At 38.5% G+C, this 14,281-nt stretch overlaps 1 protein-coding gene across 1 annotated transcript in view; it reads right to left on the bottom strand.

Annotated features, from left to right (window-relative positions):
* Positions 1-225: 225 nt before the first annotated feature.
* Positions 226-14,281, bottom strand: part of lhx5 (LIM homeobox 5) — a 31,910-nt gene continuing 17,854 nt past the window's right edge. The window contains exon 5 of the mRNA XM_060935004.1: positions 226-515. Coding sequence (XP_060790987.1) covers positions 226-515 — 290 coding nt within the window. The remainder of the gene's footprint in view (positions 516-14,281) is intronic.

Raw genomic sequence — 14,281 nt, 5'->3', positions numbered from 1 at the left:
AGTATTTGAGCTATATGACAGTTTCGTTTCCTGTATGCCATGACCTTGAAACTTATTTTCATCCTGCTCAGAAGAGCACTTCTGGAACCTGGAGCAAATAGAGCCACTGGGGTTTGTGGGATTTCTTAAGGGATTGGGTGGGTTTCTGGTGCTAAACTTCCAGTCTTGTGTCCTGTACCACATCCCATTTTGCCCCATTTATCTGTCCAGAAACCCCAACCACCCCTACCATACGGTATTTTCACCAATCTCTTGCCCACTGTAGTTGGCATTGTTGGCCAGTGGATATGGTGGACTGGGTCCTGTCCCAAATCCACCTTCGCCCTGTGTATTTGGGTGCAATTCTGGGCTTGGCGTATCATCATGTGACATCACGTCTGTGAAGCGCTGGTCATCGCCGGAGCCTGAGCTGAGCAGGAAGGGAGCCTCGGCAGGAGACTGGGCCTGAGACGAGGGTGGACCATGAGGGAAGAAATCGTAGTTGACGCCAGTGCCATAGTAATCACCCTGGTACTCTGGAAATCAAAAACAGTGGCCACTGATTAGAGATGCTTTAGTTTGACTATTTCATTTTCTTTTTCCTTAAAATGATGTATAGAATCAGTTAGCTGGTTAATTAGCTCATAACAAAGGGACAGTGCTGGTTAAAGTGGTAAATTACCTACTACTTTTTTGATCAGGTTTGTGTCTCCTTGCTTTTGTTGCTTGACCTTTTGACCTCATTGACCTCATACGATTCTCCTTGATTGACTAGAAAATGTTGCTGGAGTTAAGGGAACGACCCCTCCTAGTTCAGGTCTTATTTGATTGATTGTTATCAGTTTGTAGATATAAATGGTGCCTTCTCTATGTATACTAAGGTAAAGTTTGGTGTTCCACAAGGTTCTGTTTTAGACCCACTGTTTTTTTTTCTATATATATGCTACCTCTGGGTAAAATTATTTTTAACCATGGTGTTCGCTTCCACTGTTATACTATTGACACACAGCTGTTTCAGCAATACTATAATTATACTATTTGTTTCAGCAAGGCTGGATGCTTATTAACTTCCACTTAATTCTGACAAGACAGAAGTACTTGTACTAAGACCACAAACAGCTAGAAGTAAGCTTTCTGAATACATAGTAAATCTGGGTGGCCTTTCTGTTTCATTATGTGCAGCAGTAAAAGACCTTGGTGAGATTGTTTACTCCAGTCTTTCATTTGAAGCCCATGTGGATACTAAGATAGCCTTCTTTAATCTCAGAAGTATTGCTAAGATACAAAAAATAATGTCACTACATGCTGCCAGAAAAAAGAATTGTTCATGCTTTTGTTACCTCTAGGTTGGATTACTGTAATGCTTTGCTGTCTGGATGTACCAGTAAGTGCATAAACAAACTCCAGTTAGTCCAGAATGCAGCAGCAAGAGTCTTTATTAGAACTAGAAAATATGACATCACCCCTGTTTTATACACACTGAGCAAACTTCTGGTCTTTTAAGATCCACCATACCTATTTTAATCAAAAGGTTCAGCCTCTTTTTTGGTACCTTGAATAGTAAAGCCTTCAACAGGGGAAAGAATATTCTATTACAAAGTCCCACAGTTATGGAACATCCTTCCAATTAGTGTTTGGGACTCAGACATAGTGTCAGTGTTTAAGTTGAGACTGAAAACATTCGAATGTATCCATGGCATTGCTCCTGTTTATCTGATGGATCTAGTTCACAACCGCTGTAACATGGGAACCGAGGCTGATGACGAGAACCTTCTCCAAATGTCAAAAGTAAAGAAGCTGACTTTTGGTGGTCAAAGTTTCAGTTTTGCATCTCCTTTCCTTTGGAACAAGCTAGCAGATGATCTGCGATTTGAAACTGACATTAACTCTTCTCATCTCATTATCTCTAGCCGCTTTATCCTTCTACAGGGTCGCAGGCAAGCTGGAGCCTATCCCAGCTGACTACGGGCGAAAGGCGGGGTACACCCTGGACAAGTCGCCAGGTCATCACAGGGCTGACACATAGACAACTATTCACACTCACATTCACACCTCACATTCACATTAACCTAACCTGCATGTCTTTGGACTGTGGGGGAAACCGGAGCACCCGGAGGAAACCCACGCGGACACGGGGAGAACATGCAAACTCCACACAGAAAGGCCCTCGCCGGCCACGGGGCTCGAACCCGGACCTTCTTGCTGTGAGGCGACAGTGCTAACCACTACACCACCGTGCCGCCCACATTAACTCTTTTAAGAAAAATTTAAAGACATATCTATTTAAATATTCATATAAAAAAATACAATGTTGGCAATAACATTGTGATTTTAATAGATTAATCAAAATTCATTTCTTATTGTTGTATAGTTACCTTGCCTGCTATGGCGTAAGTGGGGCAAGGTATTGTTTTTGGTTGGGTTTCTTTGTTTTTTTTGTAAACGATATTACGGGAAAATGGCTGGAACAATCTTCATGAAACTTTCAGGATAGATGGGCATTGGTCTTAAATGGAACCTTCAGCATTTTGAGGGTCATCCACCCAAGGTCACCAAAAAGGTCAAAATCATTTTTGTTGTGTCTACTGCCTCATATAGAGGTGCTAACCACTACATCATAGTGCTGTAAGAATGTAAGTGTAACGATCGTGCACTGCGCATGCGTGCACACGTGTTCCGATTAAAATGGCTGGTGAGAGTGTACAATTCGGTTAACCATTCAAAATAAATGGACTACACTAAAGAAATCGCTTTCAGACATGTGTTCCACTGAGCTCTAGCGCCAGGCCATTTCCAGGAAATAAGAGTTTCAGTCATGGCGACAGCGTATATATGTCAGCCTCGGTTCGGAAGTTTCAGTTTCAAAAACTGTAAGAGTAGAATAATATAAAGTATAGAAACTTGGTATATTTTACTTCTGTGATTTTTAAATTGTTCATTTTTGGATTACGCTTCATGTTTGTGGCTACTGCCTCATAGAGTAAATATATATGCTATATTTACTGTATGGACATGGTATCAGAAAACAATTTTATTTATAAGCTGTAGCCACATGCACCCATAGGGTACCTATTTTTTTTCGTGATATCTTTCTTCCCATTCGTCATAAGTGCTACTGGGCGAGGGTTTTTTTTTGCCTGGCAGCACTTGTTTATTTTTTAATTGTAATTTTTCAAGATATTTTTTATGTATATATTAGTTTATTTTTTGCAGATAGATAATTATACTTGTTGGCAACAATGTTTGTATATTTTTCAGTGGATTAGTTAATTTTTGTTTTTATTATTGTATTTTTTATCATTTTTATAATTGTTAAGCACTTTGGAGTACTGTATATAAAGCATTATATAAATAGTTATTTTTTATTAATAATAATAATAATAATAATAATAATAATAATAATAATAAAATATATTTATTTAGTTAAGCTTTTGGTTAAATTTTTTTCTTTGGTAAAGAAGCAGACCTGGAGGGTTCACAGGCATATTTCATGTTTTGGTGAAATGGGATCTTGGGATGCTATTACCTCACCACTCCCATCTGTTCACTCAGGTTTGTTGACAGTGGAGTGGCTGGTTGCTTTATCTCCCAGGGTGCCCTCATATCTGTGTTACCTTCTGGCTTTCCCTTTTAATTATGCTGTCATAGCTAGTCTTGCTGGAGTCCGTGCTTGCACTCTGTACACAGTGTACAATTTCTTTAACCATTACATGACAATGAACATACCGCATAATCTCTCTCTCCCTACACTCTCTGGACCCGCCAGATCCATCCTGATGCCTTACTTCTTGTTGGAATTCTCATCACCTGAAAACCACTCGCTGCTGCTGAGAATGGCCCCATATGGACAGCCTAAAGATCCATGAGCTTACTGTGGATGGCACCACTTAGAAACCATAAAAATGACTCAGGACTGCAATTGCTATAAACAATTTTGCACTCAAGTCGCCATCATTGAACAGTTGATAACTTCAACAAAATAGACTTCACATTAAAATTAGAATGAATTCAGAAATAACTCTGATGTTCGTACCAAGAAATGCTCATAAGCTCACAAGGTCCTGATTACACAATTGATTATATAGTATGCAGTTATAGAAGGGAAATGATTTACGATCTCACTATCCAATGTTACCTTGCCACCATCGCCTCTGGCTTGCTTATTAGGGATAAATTTATACATTTAAAATTTATATCCAGAATGTATATATTTCTGCAAAGCTGCTTTGTGACAATGTCCACTGTTAAAATGTTACAAATAAAATTTAATTGAATTTAATTATCTAGCTAGCAGAATTTTTTTTCCATCAAATAACATTGTTATTCAACCATATACTAACCCCATTTCCAGAAAAGTTGGGATATTTTCCAAAATGCAGTAAGAACAAAAATCTGTGGTTTGTTAATTCACAGGAACCTTTATTTAACTGACAAATGTACAAAGAAAAGATTTTCAGTAGTTTTACTGACCAACATAAAGGTAGACTGCTTTTCAGATTTTTCAAGGGTAGGTCATAAAAAGAATTTTCCCTGACACCCTGTTATTTTTGTTTAGTGGACTGAAAGCTACTGAATTCGAATCACAAACTTCCAATTTGATTAGTTTTTTAAAATAGAACAATTAATGAATTTAGGGCTATGTGGCCCTAAATTCTCCAGTTTTTTTTTCCTGCTTCACCATGACCCAATTCAAGATACTACGTCATGCATCATGTGGTAGCCTTTCCTCGTTCGCGCAAGGCATTGTGGGATAGAAATTTGAAACAGGAGAGGAAAATGGAGGATGCGAATGAAATGTGAAAGACCGACTACAGTAATGGAAAATGAGAAGAAAAGACGTTATGTTGCGAAGGAAAGGAAACGCAGGACCAAACTTATAAATACTGGCAGTCAGTGAGCACCTTGGTGTGATCAGCTGTTCGTTTAGTGACAGAACATAAACATGATGTAACTGTCGGTGCACGGTCAAAGGTAAACCTGTAGATGGCAGTAATGCAACACTGGATACTAGCTGCCATAAAACCCAAAAGAAGAAACAAGTAAACCTACGCATGCGCACACTGGACTTCATCTGTCTGCTTGACTGTGCGAAGTGAGCGATTTCATGCACATTATTTGCTCGGGAATCCCCTCAAATCAAATAACTTCCCAGCCACAGAATGGCCTGTTTATTTATTTATTTATTTATTTATTTAGAGATATTGCAGAAATAAACATGTATCACAATAACCAAATTTCAGAGGGAACTAAATTTCACCGATTCTATGAAATCGAAAGGCCGTATAGCTTTGATTGTATTTTGTAAATATAAATGAAGTTAGAATTTGATACCTGCAGCACACTCAAAAATAGTTGGAGCATTATTACCATTGTATTACATCACCTTTCCTTTAATAACACTTTTTCATTGTATGAGATCTGAGGATACTAATTGTTGCAGTTTTGTAATTGGAATTTTTGTCCATTCTTGCTTGATACAAGACTTCAGCTGCTCAACAGTCCATGGTTGCCGTTGTCTGATTCTCCTCTTCATGATGTGCCATACATTCTCAATATGAGACAGATCTGGACTGGCAGCAGACCAGTCAAGCACACACACTCTGTGTCTACGAAACCATGCTGTTGTAGCCTGTGCCGAATGAGGCCTGACATGGTCCTGCTCAAATAAGCATGGACTTCCCAGGAAGAGATGCTGCCTTAATGAATATATCTCTTTAAAATCTCAATAGATGCCCCAATATATCAATGGTACCTTCACACATATGCATCTCACCCATGCCGTGGGCACTGATGCACCCCCATGCCATCACAGATGCTGGCTTTTGTACCTTTCTCTGATAACAAACTGGATGGTCATGTTCACCTTTGGTACAGAGAACTCGACATCCAGTTTTCCCAAAAACAATCTGAAATGTGGACTCCTCTGACAACAACACGTTTCCACTGTCTTTCAGTTCATCTGAGATGAGTTTGGGCCCAGAGAAATCGACAGCATTTTTGCATATAATTGATGAACAGCTTCCTCCTTGCATAATGCAGTTTCAGTTTACATTTCTGGATGCAGCGGTGGACTGTGTAAAGTGACAACAGTTTTCCTTGTTATCGCTGAGCCCATGTGGTTATACAGTATTTGTGACAGTTTCTCAGGCAGTGCCGCTTGAGGGCTCGAAGGTCACGTACATTCAACAGTGGTTTCCGACTTTGCCCTTTATGCACCGTTTCTGAATTCCCTGAATCTTTTCACAATATTATGTACTGTAGATTTTGAAAGGCCTAAATTCTCTGCAATCTTGTATTTAGAAATGTGCTTTTTGAATTGACTCACAATTCTCTCATGAATTTTGGCACAAAGGGGTGAGCCACGACCCATCCTTGCTTGTAAAGGCTGAGCCTTTGGTGCATGCTCCTTTTATGCCCAATCATGTTACCAGATAATCTGCTTATTGTGGAATCTTCCAAAATGGTGTTACTTGAATATCCTATAAACTTTTCAGTCTTATTTTTACTTCTGTCCCAACTTTTTTGAGTGTGTTGCAGGAATCTAATTTTAACTTCATTTATATTTACAAAATCAGTTAAGTTGGTCAGTAAAACTATAAAATCATTTATTTGTACTTTTGTCAGTTAAATAAAGGTTCATGTGAAGTAACAAATCACAGATTTTTGTTTTTATTGCATTTTGGAAAATATCCCATTTTTCCTGGAAACGGGGCTCATACCGGTATATGCAGCAATGAAACTTGCTACCCCTAAGCGCTCAAACAATAATATACTTAAATATATTTTTCAATAATGTGAAATTCTGAAATTTTAAAGATTCTGAACTCAAGATTATCCCTAAAAATAGAGCAGACACTTTATTCAGCTGCAATATTACCCACAACTCAGCACTAATATAAACCTCAGTTGCTAGCTAAAACAAAATTTTGAGTACAAGCAAATATAATGTGAAATCTAACAATAACATAGCATGTTAGGAACCCCCCCCCCCCCCCCAGCAGATGTACAGTGGTGCTTGAAAGTTTGTGAACCCTTTAGAATTTTCTATATTTCTGCATAAATATGACCTAAAACTTCATCAGATTTTCACACAAGTCCTAAAAGTAGATAAAGAGAACCCAGTTAAACAAATGAGACAAAAATATTATACATGGTAATTTATTTATTGAGGAAAATAATCCAGTATTACATATCTGTGAGTGGCAAAAGTATGTGACCCTTTGCTTTCAGTATCTGGTGTGACCCCCTTGTGCAGCAATAACTGCAACTAAACATTTCCAGTAACTGTTGATCAGTCCTGCTTCAACTCTGGGATGTTGTTGGGTTTCCTCACATGAACTGCTCACTTCAGGTCCTTCCACAACATTTCGATTGGATTAAGGTCAGGACTTTGGCCACATCCACACGACAACGGCAACGTGATGTTATTTAAAAAAAATATCGCCTCCAAATGGGCAACGATCAGTAGAAATCAGGTCCATATGGCAACGCAACGCTTGCTGAAAACGATGCAATACACATGCCACACCTCTAGGGGCGCTGTAAGACGGTCCCTTCGGACACACCAGAACAACCCATACGAAAAAGAACAGTAAAGAACTTATAAGAGTTTACCACTGTCTTAGTAGTAAATCCTTATAAATATAAATAAATATATATGCCATGTATGATTTACTCCTGAAAGTGGCCCATTTTGCATTTTCCTCATACAAATTTTTTATGAAAATCTAGTATGTATGAAGTGAACATTGTGCATGGTTTTTACAGATAATGTGTATGATGAATTACACCGTCTTTGTATGCTTCATGTAATGTTTGTAGTTTTAAATTATATTTTACAGTTTAAAATGTACATGCCTTTTATATGTAAATCCAACACAAACATATGTGGATTTACATATAAAAGGCATATACATTTTAAACTGTAAAATATAATTTAAAACTACAAACATTACATGAAGCATACAAAGACGGTGTAATTCATCATACACATTATCTGTAAAAACCATGCACAATGTTCACTTCATACATACTAGATTTTCATAAAAAATTTGTATGAGGAAAATGCAAAATGGGCCACTTTCAGGAGTAAATCATACATGGCATATATATTTATTTATAAATCCTTATAAGGATTTATCCTTATATTTATAAGGATTTACTACTAAGACAGTGGTAAACTCTTATAAGTTCTTTACTGTTCTTTTTCGTATGGGAATAGAAGTAAGGACGCATGCGCATAAACTATTATGCGCGAGACTTCATATTAGCCACAAAGTCAGGAAAATCTGTTCGTAAAATTACATTATAATGACCAAATACAATGAAAAGTATTTTTCCAGTCTCACCTGTGAAAGGTAATCCCATGTGATCTCGTTTGGACGGTAAACCTGTTGGTACAGTTAAACGCAGCTAATCTTTATTCTCCGCTTTGACCTTTCCAATATGGCGGCGAGGATGACGTACGCGGAAGGCGGCGTCTTTAATGGTCCGGAATAAATTGAATACTACACGTTGATGGATTAATTTGCTGTTTCTCACCTGTGAAAGGTAATCCCATGTGATCTCCTTTGGACGGTAAACCTGTTGGTACAGTTAAACGCAGCTAATCTTTATTCTCCGCTTTGACCTTTCCAAAATGGCGACGAGGATGACGTACGCGGAAGGCGGCGTCTTTAATTGTCCGGAATAAATTGAATGATACACGTTGATGGATTAATTTGCTTTTCTACGCCCTTTTTTGAGGAATGTATTGTAGGACTTAAACCATCATCTGAAGAGGTGAGATCGCTCCTTTTTTCCCCTTATTTTTGCTGGCGGGATTGACTCTGCCCTAAGGGCTATTCTCTCTCTCTCTCACTTTGCACCAGGCATTACACAATAAATATTCACAGTGAAAATATTTTGTAAGCGCGTTTCATGAACCAAGTTATAGGATTTCTTGACAACTCGCATCGCATCGCAATGAGATCATTGGCACTACTGGTGTTAAGAATCAGACCATTTTATAAATGAATATTTTGCTGTAGAGCTGCAGTGTTTGTACAATTGCATGTTTTTGCTTCACTATTACTGTCACTATTCTGCTTCTTGCATTACTACTGTGAACTAACACTGAACATAATAATAATAATAATAATAATATCCAAGCTCGTGTTTCACTCTCACTAGTGCTCTGTAAGGCTTTTTCCTGGTGATATTCGTTACACTTCTACCCGGCGTGAAGCACTCACAGTCATGTGGTTGTGACGTCATCGTAAACAAATCCGTTTTACTCATCCAGACGACTTCACAACGGCAACGTTGCCAGATCTTTCCACTCTGGAACCCGTTCTCAAAAAGATTGCGTTTTGGGCACCCAAAACGCCGGCGCCGTGTGGATGCCAGGCCTAAACGATAAGCAATTGTATCGGAGTCACCTGAATCCGTTGCCGTGTGGACAGGGCCTTTGACTTGGCCATTCCAAAACATTAACTTTATTCTTCTTTAACCATTCTTTGGTAGAACGACTTGTGTGCTTAGGGTCATTGTCTTGCTGCATGACCCACCTTCTTTTGAGATTCAGTTCATGGACAGATGTCCTGACATTTTCCTTTAGAATTCGCTGGTATAATTCAGAATTCATTGTTCCATCAATGATGGCAAGCTGTCCTGGCCCAAATGCAGCAAAATGGGCTCAAACCATGATACTACCACCACCATGTTTCACAGATGGGATAAGGTTCTTATGCTGGAATGCAGTGTTTTCCTTTCTCCAAATATAACGCTTCTCATTTAAACAAAAAAGTTCTATTTTGGTCTCATCCATCCACAAAACATTTTTCCAATAGCCTTCTGGCTTGTCCACGTGATCTTTAGCAAACTGCAGATGAGCAGCAATGTTCTTTTTGGAGAGCAGTGGCTTTCTCCTTGCAACCCTGCCATGCACACCATTGTTGTTCAGTGTTCTCCTGATGGTGGACTCATGAACATTAACATTAGCCAATGTGAGAGAGGCCTTCAGTTGCTTAGAAATTACCCTGGGGTCCTTTGTGACCTTGCCGACTATTACATGTCTTGCTTAGAGTGATCTTTGTTGGTTGACCACCCCTGGGGAGGGTAACAATGGTCTTGAATTTCCTCAATTTGTACACAATCTGTCTGACTGTGGATTGGTGGAGTCCAAACTCTTTAGAGATGGTTTTGTAACCTTTTCCAGCCTGATGAGCATCAACAACGCTTTTTATGAGGTCCTCAGAAATCTCCTTTGTTCATGCCATGATACATTTCCAGAAACGTGTTGTGAAGATCAGACTTTGATAGATCCCTGTTCTTTAAATAAAACAGGGTGTCCATTTGCACCTGATTGTCATCCCATTGTTTGAAAACACCTGACTCTAATTTCACCTTTAAATTAACTGCTAATCCTAGATGTTCACATACTTTTGCCACTCACAGATATGTAATATTGGATCATTTTCCTCAATAAATAAATGACCGAGTATAATATTTTTGTCTCATTTGTTTCACTGGGTTCTCTTGATCTACTTTTAGGACTTGTGTGAAAATCTGATGATGTTTTAGATCATATTTATGCAGAAATATAGAACATTCTAAAGGGTTCATAAACTTTCAAGTACCACTGTATGTCCATGGACAGATTTGTTGTGAAAACCAGAAGAGACAAAAAATCAGACTGTGTTCTTGTCAACAACAAAATACCATTGAAACCCCTGAGAATTTCATTCACATTGCAAGAGTCATAGGTTTGACAAGTTGGCTTTGTGTGGTTTCCATACTGTTTTTTTTAAACCTCAGCAAATTGTCACCAAACATCACCAAATTGTAGCTACACTGAAATCTCCATTCTCAGCATGGCTGAGAGACATGCTATTAACTGATATTCTAGCACTGAGATGTGCTAAGAGCACAAAGTGAATAAGCTGAGGACTTTATGAGGAAATGTTTACATAAAGATACACTATAAAAGTATAACACAAATAGAAGAGCACATGGTAGAACACATACTTCTGCCAAGCTACATATCCTCAACATCAAAATCAAATTACTTGAACCTAGGATAATACTAAAGCTGTACACCAAATTTTATCCAAATCCATGCATTACTTTTTGAGTTACATTGGGAACAGACAAAAAAAAAAATCCTGGATCCATATACATATCCAGATTTACATCAAAATCTAATCAATTGTTCCTTGGCCCATGGCCCACCTTTCATCAAAATTTCATCAAAATCCATTCACTACTTTTTGAGTTACATTGGGAACAAACAAACAAATGAAAAGTTGTGCAGAGCACGATACTCTGTGAAAATCACACAGAAATGGAAGTTATTGCCGATTAGGTGTTTTTGCAAGATTTGACCTTGGTGACCTTAACCTTTGACCTTGACCCACCAAAAACTAATGATGTCTTTGTGTGACCCAAGTGAGTTGTCCTGTGCATTTTGGTGAAGATTGGTCGAGAAATGACGATGCTAGAGCACCGACAAACAAATGGACAAACGGACAGATCAACATACTTGCAAAAATCTCCAATTTTCGCAAGTAACAAACAAATAAAAGTGAAAACATAACCTCCTCCAACAAAATTAGCAGAGGTCATTAAAAATATTTCTAAGTATCCAACCACCGTCAGGAGGAGCATAGTCATAACTGTGCTATCAGATATTACTATTATTGTGGTGGCGCTGACAAACAAAAGCTACTTATGAAATTAATTACACATTTTCAACATTCAATATTAATATCCAATGAATTATGTATGCATGTAATGATGTACTAATAGAATTCTCAGCCAGGCAAGAGGGACTAAAATAAACCTTAGCAAAGGATTTAATAATATAGTAGCCATAAGTACATTTCACAAAAACTAAACTTAGTATCTGAGGTAAAGTTTGAAGTCCATCCATCCATCATTCATAACCGCTTATCTTGTGCAGGGTCGCGGGCAAGCTGGAGCCTATCCCAGCTGACTACGGGCGAGAGGCGGGGTACACCCTGGACAAGTCGCCAGATCATCGCAGGGCTGACACATAGAGACAAACAACCATTCGCGCACTCATTCACACCTACGGTCAATTTAGAGCCACCAATTAACCTAACCTGCATGTCTTTGGACTGTGGGGGAAACCGGAGCACCCAGAGGAAACCCACGAAGACATGGGGAGAACATACACTACCGTTCAAAAGTTTGGGGTCACTGAGGCAATTTTGTTTTCCATGAAAAGTCACACTTTTATTTACCACCATAAGTTGTAAAATGAATAGAAAATATATTCAAGACATTTCTGGTCATTTTGAGCATTTAATCGACCCCACAAATGTGATGCTCCAGAAACTCAATCTGCTCAAAGGAAGGTCAGTTTTATAGCATCTCTAAAGAGCTAAACTGTTTCCAGCTGTGCTAACATGATTGTACAAGGGTTTTCTAATCATCCATTAGCCTTCTGAGGCAATGAGCAAACACATTGTACCATTAGAACACTGGAGTGAGAGTTGCTGGAAATGGGCCTCTATACACCTATGGAGATATTGCACCAAAAACCAGACATTTGCAGCTAGAATAGTCATTTACCACATTAGCAATGTATAGAGTGTATTTCTGATTAGTTTAAAGTGATCTTCATTGAAAAGAACAGTGCTTTTCTTTCAAAAATAAGGAAATTTCAAAGTGACCCCAAACTTTTGAACGGTAGTGTACAAACTCTGCACGGAAAGGCCCCCGTTGGCCACTGAGCTCAAACCCAGAACCTTCTTGCTGTGAGGCGACAGTGCTAACCACTATACCACCGTGCTGCCAAAGTTCTGGTTCTGGAAAAACACAGTGTAGAACATTTTATTTATTTGTTTGTTTGAAGGGTGACTTACTTGTCCACAATTCCATACTTTGGTGGCTTATATTTTGATTGCACACAAACACAATTAAGTATTTTATTTCATTGATGATAGCACATCTTACACACCCCTTTGACATTGAAAATTGCCCCTGCCAAACACAAAAACATAAGGCGACATCAATGGGCATGTACAGATGTGCGCTGGGCAATATAAAACCCAATTTATAGCCAATAAAAGTTATATTACAGAAAGCTGAAGAGTTTAATTGCTTTTGCTTATACGTATGAAGAGCTTTTTTTTGTGCTGTTTTCACTGCTTTGAATAGGAAATGAAACTGGAAAATTCTGCTCCACAAATCTGCAGTGAATAAACTTCAATTGAGATGAGAAAGTAATAGAACGGCCTTTAAGAAGGTGGCAGGGTTCAACCAAGGGACAATGGAGAAGTCAAGTCAATGAATGTGCATTAAAGGCAGTAACGAAGTGCAGGGCTATTCTAACGCATTTGTGATATGTTGTTTAGGTGTTCAACTAGCTTTGATACCGTACAAAAACATGGAGGGTTGAGCGGGAGGAAATAAATGACAAGCAATTCAAATGAAAAACAATTAACGACTGAAGAAGTAAACATAGCTGCAATAAAAAGGGTGACTGCAAGGTAAAAAGGAAGAGACCTTGAGAAAAAAAAAACGGTGGTTGTTTGTGTGTTTCTCTCCAGGCCATACAAAAACACAATTACTCGTACATCTACCATTCCATGAATGTCTTGCTGAATCACAGACTATCTGCTGAGCAACAGAGACCAGAATGCAGAACGTATTCCCTTCCTCATTGCCTCCAGCTTTGCAGCGTGAATTCACGCTAATGTGACTTATTTACTGTACAAGCACAAATAGTCAATAACAGGCGACGTTGGGAATGCTATACTTTTTGATTGCATGCCACTTTGGTTTGACAAATTAACAATAGATGCTGCGACAAAGAAGCAAGTTACTATATAAACAACAACAACAACAAAACACTCCTGGATGATGTTGTAACAGATAAATTTGTCTGATTTTAGATGTCATGTGAGTGTTTTATTCTGAGATCGAATATCATCTAAGGGGGCACTGCAGAGTTAGTTTCCCAGCAGGCATTGCTCAATTCATCCCAATTTACTCTGTATAGAATGAGTAAACCTGCCATATCTCAGCTTGAGTACTTCATGCTGCTACTACATGCTTCTGTGCCAGATGAGGCTTTCTCAGATGAGGCTATTTTGCTACATAAACAGTAACCAAATCTAATCAAATGTCTAGATCCACTTCGGTTAAAACACAGATTGTGACTGTGTGCCTAAAAACCTGATTAGAAATGTCACTTGAAAATTGTTTGTGCTTTTAGATTTCATTGAGTTTAACAGTCCCTGTGGTACATATTCTTAATAGGAAAGAACGAGACTGAGAGAAATATCAAGAGAAA

This window comes from Neoarius graeffei, chromosome 12 (assembly GCF_027579695.1).
Source record: "Neoarius graeffei isolate fNeoGra1 chromosome 12, fNeoGra1.pri, whole genome shotgun sequence".
Classification (NCBI taxonomy): domain Eukaryota; kingdom Metazoa; phylum Chordata; class Actinopteri; order Siluriformes; family Ariidae; genus Neoarius; species Neoarius graeffei.
Note: the sequence above shows the minus strand (reverse complement) of the source record. Positions and strands in the feature narration are given on the sequence as shown.